We start from the raw sequence: 12,991 nt of genomic DNA, 5'->3' as shown, positions 1-12,991 counted from the left end.
ATTGAAAATCTGCAATAATTCTGTTTAGACCTTTCGGTACTCGGTAGTTTTGGGACATTTCAGTCGGTGCCTTTTTGTTATCGAATTTCAATACCCAGCCATGGCTGTAGGTATATATATATATATATATATATATATATATATATATATATATATATATATATATATATATAAATTATATAAACAATAAATTGTTTTTATAATACATTCAAATGTTATTTCTGTAAAAGAAGCAGTTGTGTCCAGATATTTCTGCTATAATGCTATATACTGTATGTATGTAAGTGCATGTGTGCGGTGTTGCAGTGTGTGTGAACAGAGACGCCTCTGTCTCAGGACCTACCACTCCCTGCCACAGAATGAGGCCGTCTGAAGAGGCCGTGTTTATCTCCAGCTCAATGGTCTCAGGAGAGTCAGCAGCACTGAAACCAAACACACGCGGATTTTAGCATTTAAAAGGAAAATCACCAGAGTGTTCAGTAAATAAATGGTGCTTCAGGCACGGGGGAAACTCACCTACGCGGGAACATGGGCTTGGGAAGGGCGAGATATCCGTCATCGTGGAAATACGCCGAGTACTGGATCGGGGAATCTGTGACAGAAGCACAAAATTTAGTTTATACAGTGCTGACGACCACCCAGATCAACCTGCTGCTGTTATACCCTGCTGCTGCCACCCTGCTGCTGCCACCCTGTGGATCCCAACAGAATGACCTGTAGGTCATTAAGGTTAATAAAAGGAAGAAGAAAGAGAGCAGAAGACGAAGGTCGAGACGAAGGTCGAGACGAAGGCATGTCCAGTGATCCGTATGGTTAATAAAAGCACTGAGTCGCTTTAATTTGTCATTATGGAATTAATTGGCAAGAAAAGGAAACAAACAGAAAAACATAAGATTGTTTTCAACACATACATCACCAAATCAGAAAAGGTTGGGACAATAAGAAAAATGCAGATGAAAAAGACGCAGTGTTTCTTACATTTACTCTGGATTTTATCTAATTGCTGGTGTTGGTGAGAGATATGTTTTAAAATCGTCAGCGTCCTGTCATTCATTTATTTGGGGCTTTGATTTGACGCCCCCTCTGGTGCAGCGCCCCAATGCGTCGCATAGGCAGCATACCGCCTTTTTGCGGCACTGCCTGAGACCTCCACTCTCCGGACTACGCTACCCAGGATGCACCACACACTGACTCTCACACGATCACTGCATGATACTGCATATGGCACCACCAGGAGGTCCTTCACCAGATTATTGCACCAGATTAAGTGCACCTGGCCTCATCAGTATAAATACATTGTTTTAAATTTTATTTCTAATTTATATCCAATTTTCTACAAAATTTACACGGCCAATTACCCAATCCACCCATTAGGATTATTATTACTACTATTACTACTAAAGCACCAACACACCAGGAGGATAAATATAGCACACGCCTCCTCCGATACATGTGAAGTCAGACTCCGCCTCTTTCTGATCTGCAGCTGATGCAGCATCCCCAAAGAAGCATCCATGACAAAGTCTTATAGGGGGACGAGTCTTAGGGAAGTTAGAGTGCCTACGTTTTAATCAAAATATCAACAGACTATCGAACATCTGCTTAACGTTTTTTCTTTTATTAATATACACCCAGTCCTGCACTTCAGACCTCCAACACATTTATACTGTGCAATTTCCATACTGTTGAAGCCGTTTCTGATTTGGTGCTGTAAATGAACAGAACTGACATTAAAATAACAGACGACTGTAACCAAGAACAGGCATTCTCACACAAACACACACAAACACACACACACACATTCATTCATTCTCCCAGTTCTCCCAACAAGCTGCTCAAAGAATGGGTATCCCAGGCAGTTCAGTGCTTATTCATACCCACATCACTCCTTACATGCTTTTCACTTTTCACCATAACTTTGATCTTGTGCTCATCACCTGTTCGGTGCACCCAGGGCTCATATTTAAATTATTAATCCAGTGCATTTCAGTCTAATCTCCGTCCACTGCATCTGTTTCATAAAGTACCTTATAATATCAGACTTAAATACAGAAGATAACTGTAGCGTTCTTGTTAAAGCTATATTATGCTATGCTATGCTACAAGGTTCTGCTTTCATGAAGTGAACCAGCCAATCAGTGCATAGCTCTTTTCACAAGTTACCTATAGAAGGACAACCAATCAGGATGTTTAATTTTAAGGCAAAATAACAGGCTGGTAAATAGGCTTGTAAAACCACAACCATAGACACAAACACACACTATATATATATATTTATCAGAAAACATCCTAAAAATACTCCTATGTAGGAAATACATTCTATGTTAAAAATAATTTATATGCTTAAATACATTCTATAATTTCTTTTTAAGTATATATTTTTTAAATCAACAGTACAAAACAGAAGAAGAAGTAGAAGAAGATTATGTGCTTTGAGTTTTTTTTTTCCTTTACGTAACTGATATCTAATGCCTCGTCTTTGCCCACCTGCCTGGTTTTACAGTGAAGCAGGTCGAGAAACATAGAAAAGAGTCATACTGTCATAAAAAAAGATGAGTGTGAGACTTAAAAAGTGATGCTTGAGGTGATGCAAATGAAGAATCCTTCAGTATGTAGATGCAAGCAGAATCCTTTAAGGTGGAATTCAAGTCTTTACATATATCTCGTAAGAGATAAGAGCAGATGAAGGTCGTTGTTTTTCTATTTTTCTCTTTTTTTATGGGCGCACTTCTTTTTTTAAGGGGTCGGCAAACTGTTCCCTCAGTATTTTTACCCGCAGTTTCTGAGCCAAAGTCAGGCAGACGTCACGCACTTCCAAAACACATGCGCTGGTCATAATGCAGAATTAGGAGGAAATGCGTAACAGCTGCTTAACGTTGCTCTCCAAAACTACCAACAACTGATAAGGAGATTTCAGTAAATAAAGGTAATCAGTAAATAATAGTGCCTTATATACTAATCAAGCATTTCATTAGGTTCACCTTATTGTTTCTTCACCTGTTATGCACATTGTAGTTCTATTTTACTACAGACTGTAGTTTTGTATCTGTTTCTCTGTATACTGTATTATTATCCTCCATATTTTCACCCTGCCTACAGGATGCCGCCCACAGGACGTTATCCACAAATAGCTTTCTACAGGATGCCGCCCACAAGACGCTACCTACAGGATGCTACCCACAAGACGCTGCCCACGGAACGCTGCCCACAGGATGCTACACACAAAAAGCTGCACACAGAACCCTGCCTGCAGGACCCTACCCACAAAAAGCTGCCCACAGGATGCAGCCTACAGGACACCGCCCTACAGGACACCATCCACATTACCCTACCCACAAAAAGCTGCCCACAGGATGCAGCCTACAGGACACCGCCCTACAGGACACCACCCACATTACCTTACTCACGAAAAGCTGCCCACAGGATGCAGCCTACAGGACACTGCCACACAGGACACCATCCACATTACCCTACCCACAAAAAGCTGCCCACAGGATGCAGCCTACAGGACACCGCCCTACAGGACACCACCCACATTACCCTACCCACAAAAAGCTGCCCACAGGATGCAGCCTACAGGACACCGCCCTACAGGACACCACCCACATTACCCTACCCACAAAAAGCTGCCCACAGGATGCAGCCTACAGGACACCGCCCTACAGGACACCACCCACATTACCTTACTCACGAAAAGCTGCCCACAGGATGCAGCCTACAGGACACTGCCACACAGGACACCATCCACATTACCCTACCCACAAAAAGCTGCCCACAGGATGCAGCCTACAGGACACTGCCACACAGGACACCATCCACATTACCCTACCCACAAAAAGCTGCCCACAGGATGCAGCCTACAGGACACTGCCACACAGGACACCATCCACATTACCCTACCCACAAAAAGCTGCCCACAGGATGCAGCCTACAGGACACCTCCCTACAGGACACCACCCACATTACCCTACCCACAAAAAGCTGCCCACAGGATGCAGCCTACAGGACACCTCCCTACAGGACACCACCCACATTACCCTACCCACAAAAAGCTGCCCACAGGATGCAGCCTACAGGACACTGCCACACAGGACACCATCCACATTACCCTACCCACAAAAAGCTGCCCACAGGATGCAGCCTACAGGACACCGCCCTACAGGACACCACCCACATTACCCTACCCACAAAAAGCTGCCCACAGAACACCACCCACAGGACGCTGCCCACAAAAAGCTGACCACAGAACACTGTCCACAGGACGCTAGCCACAAAAAGCTGCCTACAGGATGCTGCCTACAGGACGCTATCCACAGAACTTAGTATTAGAGAAGAACAGGGTTAAAGGAGGATAGTAATAAAGTATACAGCGAAACAGATACAGAACTACAGTCTGTAATTATTAGAGAATGTCTTAATGATCAGTTGAGCCAGAAAAAAATAAATAACAGATGTAGAAACAAGGAGGTGGTCATAATGTTATGCTCGATCAGAGTAATTTGTTTACACTTATTTGTTTGCTGTGGTTATTTTTATAGAGGTTGGTGTTTTTTCGGTGAGGGGGGGTTAGGCGTTCTCCTGGTTAGTGGTGACTCAGGCAGACGGGACGGATACTGTACCATTAACCCCGCTGCCCTCCAAACTCCACTGCGCCTCGCTGGGGACCGCCTCCTGTCCTGTATGTGTGGGATACAGCCAATGAGAGTGTTGTATGTGTTTATGTGTTTTTGTGTGGTCGGAGGGGAAAAGCTGCATCCTCAGCCGAACCAGTTTCAACAGCCCTTGGAGTAAAATCACTATTAAATAAACATTTACACAGTAAATAAACAGTATTTACATACACTGCCTGTTAACATGCTGTAGAATATAAATTATAAACCCATATATACTAATTCTTTGGGTATACAGAACTGTGCAAAGGTCTTGATACTTGCTATTATAAATATTTACATACATGTACAGGTGACATCTGAAACAGATCTCAAAATCTGATATATGGTCAAAAAATGAAGAGAGCACTTCAGTTTCTGAATCAGTTTCTCTGATTTTGCTATTTATAGGTTTATGTTTGAGTAAAATGAACATTGTTGTTTTATTCTATAAACTACAGACAACATTTCTCCCAAATTACAAATAAAAATATTCTCATTTAGAGCATTTATTTACAGAAAATGAGAAATGGCTGAAATAACAAAAAAGATGCAGAGCTTTCAGACCTCAAATAATACAAATAAAACAAATTCATATTCATAAAGTTTTAAGAGTTCAGAAATAATCAATATTTGGTGGAATAACCCTGGTTTTTAATCACAGTTTTTTTTCATGCATCTTGGCATCATGTTCTCCTCCACCAGTCTTACACACTGCTTTTGGATAACTTTATGCTGCTTTACTCCTGGTGCAAAAATGAATTCAAGCAGTTCAGCTTGGTTTGAAGGCTTAATCAAAGAAATTCATAATTTTTAAGTTGGCTCTTTGTTTCATATCTTTATATATATATAAAATGTAAAATTGTATATTATAAGGTATTATGACTCAACTAAAAATCCTTTGACTGCTGTAAAAAACCTCAGTATGTAATAAATCATGAGAAATGGAACTCAATTTTGCAGCTTTTGCAAAGAAAAAATGCTAAAAAAAAGTTATATTTCATATATTAAATTAATGCAAACGGGTAATACTTCAATTTTAAACAGGCAGTGTATTTATAACTAAAGCATATCTAACATGTTAACGTCTTTAGCTGCAGCTCTGGTGCCCCACAGTGAGCTGCTGTAACACACTGATCCAGCTGTTGGAGCAGGAGGGTGTGGTAAAGCTGCAGGTCTGTGAGTCCAGGTCCAGAACCGCAGCTGAGAACCGTAAATAAATAGAGAAACAGATCAGAACCAACCTTCCTCACAGAACAGTCCCGTAAAGCCTGCAGGACACACGCAGTGACTGTCCACACAGTTCCCGCCGTTCTGACACTGAGAGGAGTCCTGGCATGTGTCCCTCACCACCTCACAGCGCTCTCCTGCAACCACACACACACACACACACACACACACACACATTTATTACTTTCATTGTTGATGATTATGAAGCTTACAGCCAATGAAAACCCAAAAATCTGTGTCTCAGAAAATTATTTTATTATATAAGACCAATTGGTACTTCTTGGTACAGAGTGGGCAGTGTGCCAAGTCCTGCTGGAAAATGAAATATTACATTTCTTTGATATGCAACTATATTAAATGAACAAAAAATATTCAGACACCTGCTCATTCATTGTTTCTTTCGAAAAATCAAGAGTCTTAAAAAGAGTTTACCCTGCTTTTGTTGGAGTAACTGTCTCTCTCTACTGTCCATTCTACAAGAGCATTGTTGTGAGGATTTGATTGCATTCAGCTATAACAAGAGCTTCCCAATTCCCAATTATGAAACTCATTCAGCGACAAACTGTGTGAGCGCCCCTTTAAATTCTGTGATGGTCGATGCAGGGAAGTCCAACCACACTGTTATAAGAATCCTTCTCAAGCGAGCCCCTCTCAACCAATAAAAAACTAAATAAAATCAATAAAACAACAAGGGTGCCCAAATTTAGCTTGAAGAATTATTGCACACTTGCTGTAAATCCTATAAATGTCATTTATAGAATTTTGCATTAAACCAAAACAGACCAAAAAACAGACATCAGCTAAAAAAAGGCTCACCCTCGTATCCGTCTCTGCAGAGACACTGGAACTCGTACTCTGCGCTGGGCATGCATCTGCCGCCGTTCTGGCAGGGTCTGCGGTCACAGGGGCTCTCGTCCAGACACTGACTGATAGTTTTGCTCTCTGTGAAGCTGTAGGATAGATCCACCTTCTTGCCGTTGATGGATACCTGGGATTGGCATCAAAAAACAACAAAAAAACAGCAAAAAAAAAACCCAACACTGGAGTAAATAACTGAACCAATTAAAAACCCCTGACAGGTGCAGTGAATAACATTGGGTTTCTGCTTAACATGGCAGCTGGGAAATATTCAATTTATGCAGCCGATGTGTTGCAACCAGGACAAACAAGGCTTGATTTTTTTGTCACCTGCTGATTTGCTGTCTGGGCTTCGCTACACATGCATGCTACGCGGTAGTAGCAATCAACAAAGCTTGTTGAAGTGGTGTTGTACTGAATTCAGCACCCCCGCCAGAAAAAGCACCACCTCTCAGGAGCATGCACGTACGTATTCTTGGCTTTAACTTTACTTAGAAAAGGAAGATAATCAAGATGCTGTTCTAGGCGCAGCCATATAATCCATATAAAAACTCTGTTTGGAGGAGAAAATTATTTTAAAACCTATATTCTTGTATTTTTTCTTGATGTTCTCGTGCTGGAGAGGGCCACTGCCAGATTATATCGTGCTAAAGCAGCTACAATCTGATACTGGTCAGAAGCTAGCTATTACTTTCATAAAAGATAAGTTAACCTGAAATAAACTAATGAGTGGGGTGAATTTCTTAGTATTACATAGTATTTTGTAGGGGTGCTGCTTTGAGTGCTTGTATATAATTTTTTTATGTAGGCGGATGTATGTGGATGTCTGCTATATGTATTCTATGGATATGGATATTTTACTCTTGATGGAGGGCTGTGTGCAAAGTGTGTTGGGTTGTTCATGTTTTATTTGTTTTATTTTTTGTGTCTATATGTTCCTGTTCTTTGGAAAAAAGAAAAAAAAACAATAAAAATATATTCACAAAAATGATTTTTATACAATAATGAAAAATAGTCATTATTTTTCATGTCACCTGCAGCCCCTCCTGTGAGGGAGTGCTTTTCCTAGAGGGAGTGTTATATTTGGCAACATGGTACTGCCAAAATCTGCACCCCCGCCATGAAAAGCACCACCTCTCTGCTTCCTGATAAAGGCGCTTTGACTTAACTTAAAAATACGCTCCGAGAGGTGCCGCTTTTCCTGGCGGGGGTGCTGAATTCGGCACAACACCGGTATCGACACTCTTTCATAATAATTACGAGGTGCTGTGCATTTCCTGGACCTGATTTATCAGTACAGAAAATGGGGAAAAAAAGGAACCATTTTGCCCTTGCATTGTAAAACAGGCCTTTTCCCATATTGTGATGGCTAGAAACCTCTCCAAAATATCAGACAGAACTTGAGGTGGAAGATACTGTACCTAACATCACTGCTACAATGAGATCCATAGAAGCCGTACCTCATTTTCTAGTTTACTTTAGCAGTATTAGTGTCAGATATCATAATAAAACTCCTTCAGAGATCTTAGTAGTAGTAATGGTCTGAGAAGTACTGACCTCTCCGATGCAGCCGTCATACAGCATGCTGACATTAGCGGGTTTGGGCAGGATGTTCATGCTGGGAACTCCTCCCAGGTACATGGGGGTGTGGATGTTGAGTCCCTGCGCTTTTCCAGGAGACGACATCCTGATCACCTTGGCGTGATTCACCTTCAGCGAGCCATCCTTATTAATACGCTCCGCAGCCACGCGGTGCCACTGACCCAGAGTCACGCGCTCCTGACTGCGCAGAACCGCCTGGCCTAAAGACAGATATAACACACGGAACTGTGATAAACGTGCAGGAGATACTTACACCAATAATAATGCACTACTAACACTTTTATAAAGGTGCTGAATACAACTTAAATCCAACACACTGATAGCTTGTCATAATTCATCAATTTAACAGACTGTTAAAAACACTGAGTATAATTCATAATCTTAATAATCATAATAAATATTGATAATAATCTATTATAATACAGCTCTGGAAAAAATAAGAGACCACTTTCACCAGTTTCTGAATCAGTTTCTCTGATTTTGCTATTTATAGGTTTATGTTTGAGTAAAATGAACATTGTAGTTTTATTCTATATAAACTACAGACAACATTTCTCCCAAATTACAAATAAAAATATTCTCATTTAGAACATTTATTTGCCGAAAATGAGAAATTCAGAGTTCAGAAATCAATATTTGGTGGAATAACCCTGGTTGGTTTTTAATCACAGTTTTTTTTTTTCATGCATCTTGGCATCATGTTCTCCTCCACCAGTCTTACACACTGCTTTTGGATAACTTTATGCTGCTTTACTCCTGGTGCAAAAATTCAAAAATGCAGTTCAGTTTTTTCAGAGTTTTTTTTCATTTGGTAAACTCAAGAAACTCATAATTATTTTATTATTTTTTCTCAGAGCTGTATACTGAAATAGCCGTAATTCAGATTAACAGTGGAGCTGCACTCTAACCTGTGCCGAGCTCGTAGCGGAACTCCACATAACCGTCCACCATAGAGAGCGCGACAAAGTCCTCCACTTTCATCTTCTTCCCTCCGCTGAAGAACATCAGGCCATCGGAGTCCATGGGTTTGAACTCCATGTCGATGCGCAGGTCGTTGTGGATGTTGGTGAGAGGAGGATACGCGATGTACGAGTCCTCTCCATCGAACAGAGGCGTGGTCACCAGTGTACCTGATAATGTAGAGCAGAAGCTTGAAGTGAAATCACTGTGAGATCTGCTGCAGATTCTGAGCACCAACTATATATAATCTCTGCTCCTTACCGTCCATACACTTGTGTCCATGTTTGCCGAGGTGGCATCGGCAGTCGTAGCCCGTGCCGGTGGGTCTGTTAATGCAGGTGGCATCCGGACCACAAGCCTCTGCGGGAGGAAAACACAAATACACATAATGTACAATGGGAGACTACTTCAAGAGACCATCAAATGCTCACAGCACGGATTGCTATTTTAACGGCGCAGTGCTTCTGCACTTACCAGCAGAGGAAACTGAGCTGCTCGTTCAAGCTGTGAAGGTGCTCAAGCAGGTCATTTATGGGAACAGCAATGTTATTTTATTTTCTAAGTTGGGTTTGTGCACTGCTGTACATTGTCTGAATGAATGTCTAACTGTTGACTGTTGTCAGGGTTTTAATCAGTCAGTGGTGCGCCTGTGTTTTCAGCCACCAAGATAGCAATACTCTAGAAATGTACCATGCTGTAGTTTGGATAGCCGCCTACAACAGCTCTTCGAGTCACATTAACTCACCTTAACATGCCTTTTGCAATCATTTAGTCCCCCATGGGCAATGCTAAAATCACTATTAAGAAGACCTTAATTGTTTTTAACTTTTACCAGACATGGATATACTTTAGAGTAGTGTGAGGCGAAATGAGTTTTGATGGGAGGCATGATGCTCCTGAACACATCCCATCCATTTTATCTGACTTGCGGCATCAGGGAGCTGTTACTGATATGCGGTAGACTTCCGCAACTTGTCTGATAGAGCCCATAATCTTTTTCTATTGCAATAAATTGGGGTTCCTTATTTACTTCTACATCCTATAAAGTAGAAATTCATCATAAACCCTTACCTGGATGGCAGTGCTGGGAGGAATGGTGCTGGCAGTTGCTCCCAGTGAATCCTCTCTGACAGCTGCACTTATACAGACTGGCCACTGAGTCCTGACACATTCCTCCGTTCTACACCCAAAAAAAACACATAATCCAGAGATTAACACGTCTGATACAATATTTAAACATTTAGGATCAAATATCAGCTGTATAATCTTTATAATTTTAACACTACTAGAAAAAAATCATACAAATACTCATTCAGAAACGTATTTCTGATTAAATTAGGTCTAACCTGACACGGCCGGTCCCTGCAGGTAGGGCAGTTGGTAACACCAGTAGAGCTTCTGTCCAGATCTTTAAAAATCACCTCTTCCTTTTGGATGATCAGCTGACTTATACAACCTGGAAGATGTAGGAAAAACAACAAGAATAATCTTATTTTCATACATACTTTTTAATGTAAATGCTTATTTTCCAGCCTGACCCTTTTATACTTCTGTGTCGAACCTACGCGGTAGCCTGAAATGTAACTACGTGTTGTGCAACGCTGAAAGCAGCAGTTGTGATTGGTTGACTGATCTGCCTGTGCATGTCCCGCCTTCGTGGTTTAAACTGCAGAGCGACACAGAGATATATGGATATACGAACACAGGTTACATTTGCTACACAAATAGACAGCGCTCGATTGAATCAACGCAGATGTATAAACACAGGCAGCTGCATAGGGCGCTCGCACAGGCTGCACTGAAGTAAGTGTGTTTATAACCTGTAAGAGCTCTGTTGACAAGAAAACATAAAAAACGTAGAAGACTGACATACAAAAAATGTTTGTGTGAATTGACAAATATAAAATTAAGATTATTCATATTTTGCCACTACTGGGAAATATATTCACGTTGCATGAAATGGACCTCTGCAGGACGGCATTAGGAACTTCTACAACTCCCTGCTGAAATGACATGTCTGAATGTTGCATTAACATTCATTTAATTTCCAAAAAGCACTGGAATCCAACCCTTCTTTAGACATTTTTTTTAGAAAGATGAGCAATGATGTAATTTATTTTTGCATGTTCATGTATTGCACAGCTTTTACTACTCCCTATTTTAAGAGTGTCGCACCCATGCAATCTTAATTTGTGCAATTTTTTTTGCCAAGTTTTTACTTGTTTTCTCTACTGTTGTTACTGAACTGAATCTAAAATCTGGAGTCTAAAATCCAAAATGTATAAAACTCTCTGCAAAACCTGTGAAAGAAATCACATTTAACTCAATTTAATAGGTTTAAACTCTGCTTTAATCACGCAGACATTAACTGGCCCCTGATGATCCATCCAGTAGCTCGAATCAAAAGGAGACCCAGGAGACATTTCAATAAAAAAAATAAGCAGTGGATTTTTTCCTCACCGACGAAGCCGGTCTTGAGCTCTGTGGTTTTGGCGATCATGCTGTAGTTTGGATAGCCGCCGACGAACAGCTCTTCATTCAGATCCAGGCCTTGGAATTTCCCCTGTGAAGAGCCAGCAGATGTTCCCAGTTTAAACTACACCACAAGACACTTCCATTCAGACCAGTTAATCCATCTCACAGTGCTGTAAGAGGAATATTAAGACCAGTAAACCCAGTACCTGGGAGCTGCCGTTAACGGGAGCCTCCTGGTTCACGGTGAGGGATCCCTGTGTGCCGTTACGGTAAAGCTGCACTGTGTGGAACTCGCCGAGCTTTATGGCTGTGGGGTAGCGGATGGTGGCCATGCCTGAGCCCACGTCAAACCTGTTCAGCAGATAAAGAACAATTGCTAACAGACTTTCTCAGTCTTAAAAGTAGATAAAGAGACCCCAGCTAAACAAATGAGACAACATATTTTGGTACAACCAAAGACTTAGGGTGCATGTGCATAGGGTCATTGTCTTGCTGCGTGACCCACCTCCTCTTGAGATTCAGCTCATAAACAGATGTTCTGATAGTTTTCTTTAGAATTATCTGATATTACTCAGAATTCATGCTTCCATCAATGATGGCAAGCTGTCCTGGCCCAAACGATGATACTTCCACCACCATGTTTCACAGATCTTTCTCCAAACATAACGTTTTTTATTTAAACCATAGTTCAAAAGCTCTATTATGGTCTGATCTGTCCACAAAACATTCTTTCAACAGCCCAATGCAGAATTCATGGTTCCATCAATGATGCAGCAAAACAGGTCCAAATGATGATACTACCACCACCATGTTTCACAGATGGGATAAGGTTTTTATATATGACCAGACTATAGATATAGATTCCTGTTCTTTACACAAAACAGGCTCCGCCCACTCACACCTGACTGTCACCTTCAAATTAGATAGATAGATAGATAGATAGATACTTTATTGATCCCCGGGGGGAAATTCTTGGAAATTCTTGGAAATTTCAGAAAAATTAACTGCTAATCTTAAAGGTTCACATAATTTTGCCCCTCACAGATGTGTAATATTGGATCATTTACCTCAACAAACAAATGATTAAGTATAATATGTGTATATATATATATTTTGTCTCATTTGTTTAACTGTGTTCTCTTTATCTATGCATTCATTTAAAACCTGCATGCATAATTTTACACATGACTTCAGGAACAGCTGTTTGCTATGAAAAT

General features: G+C 40.9%; 1 protein-coding gene and 1 long non-coding RNA gene across 12 annotated transcripts in view; both read right to left on the bottom strand.

The window, feature by feature from the left end:
* The window catches only part of hspg2 (heparan sulfate proteoglycan 2), a 159,934-nt gene that overhangs the window by 7,143 nt on the left and 139,800 nt on the right, over positions 1-12,991 (bottom strand). For 8 of the 9 annotated variants that reach the window (XM_022677111.2, XM_049462688.1, XM_049486521.1 and 5 more), the window contains 12 exons: positions 11,981-12,125; positions 11,760-11,862; positions 10,646-10,755; positions 10,371-10,479; positions 9,561-9,659; positions 9,248-9,469; positions 8,295-8,539; positions 6,696-6,867; positions 5,894-6,016; positions 4,620-4,676; positions 517-592; positions 344-422 (listed from right to left, as the gene is read on the bottom strand). In XM_022677111.2, the coding sequence (XP_022532832.2) occupies positions 344-422; positions 517-592; positions 4,620-4,676; positions 5,894-6,016; positions 6,696-6,867; positions 8,295-8,539; positions 9,248-9,469; positions 9,561-9,659; positions 10,371-10,479; positions 10,646-10,755; positions 11,760-11,862; positions 11,981-12,125 (1,540 nt within the window). The remainder of the gene's footprint in view (positions 1-343; positions 423-516; positions 593-4,619; positions 4,677-5,893; positions 6,017-6,695; positions 6,868-8,294; positions 8,540-9,247; positions 9,470-9,560; positions 9,660-10,370; positions 10,480-10,645; positions 10,756-11,759; positions 11,863-11,980; positions 12,126-12,991) is intronic. The other variant, XM_049486523.1, reaches the window with a different exon arrangement.
* LOC125780527 (uncharacterized) lies at positions 2,758-4,611 on the bottom strand. Of its 3 annotated transcripts, none has more exons than XR_007423749.1 (2): positions 3,754-4,611; positions 2,758-3,682 (listed from the first exon to the last, which is right to left on the bottom strand). It is a non-coding gene; the product is annotated as an uncharacterized LOC125780527 (long non-coding RNA). The 3 variants fall into 3 exon arrangements; XR_007423750.1 differs by having other exon boundaries at positions 2,758-3,398; XR_007423751.1 differs by having other exon boundaries at positions 3,825-4,611.

Source organism: Astyanax mexicanus, chromosome 13 (genome assembly GCF_023375975.1).
Source record: "Astyanax mexicanus isolate ESR-SI-001 chromosome 13, AstMex3_surface, whole genome shotgun sequence".
NCBI lineage: Eukaryota > Metazoa > Chordata > Actinopteri > Characiformes > Acestrorhamphidae > Astyanax > Astyanax mexicanus.
This window is presented reverse-complemented; position numbering and strand designations above follow the sequence as displayed.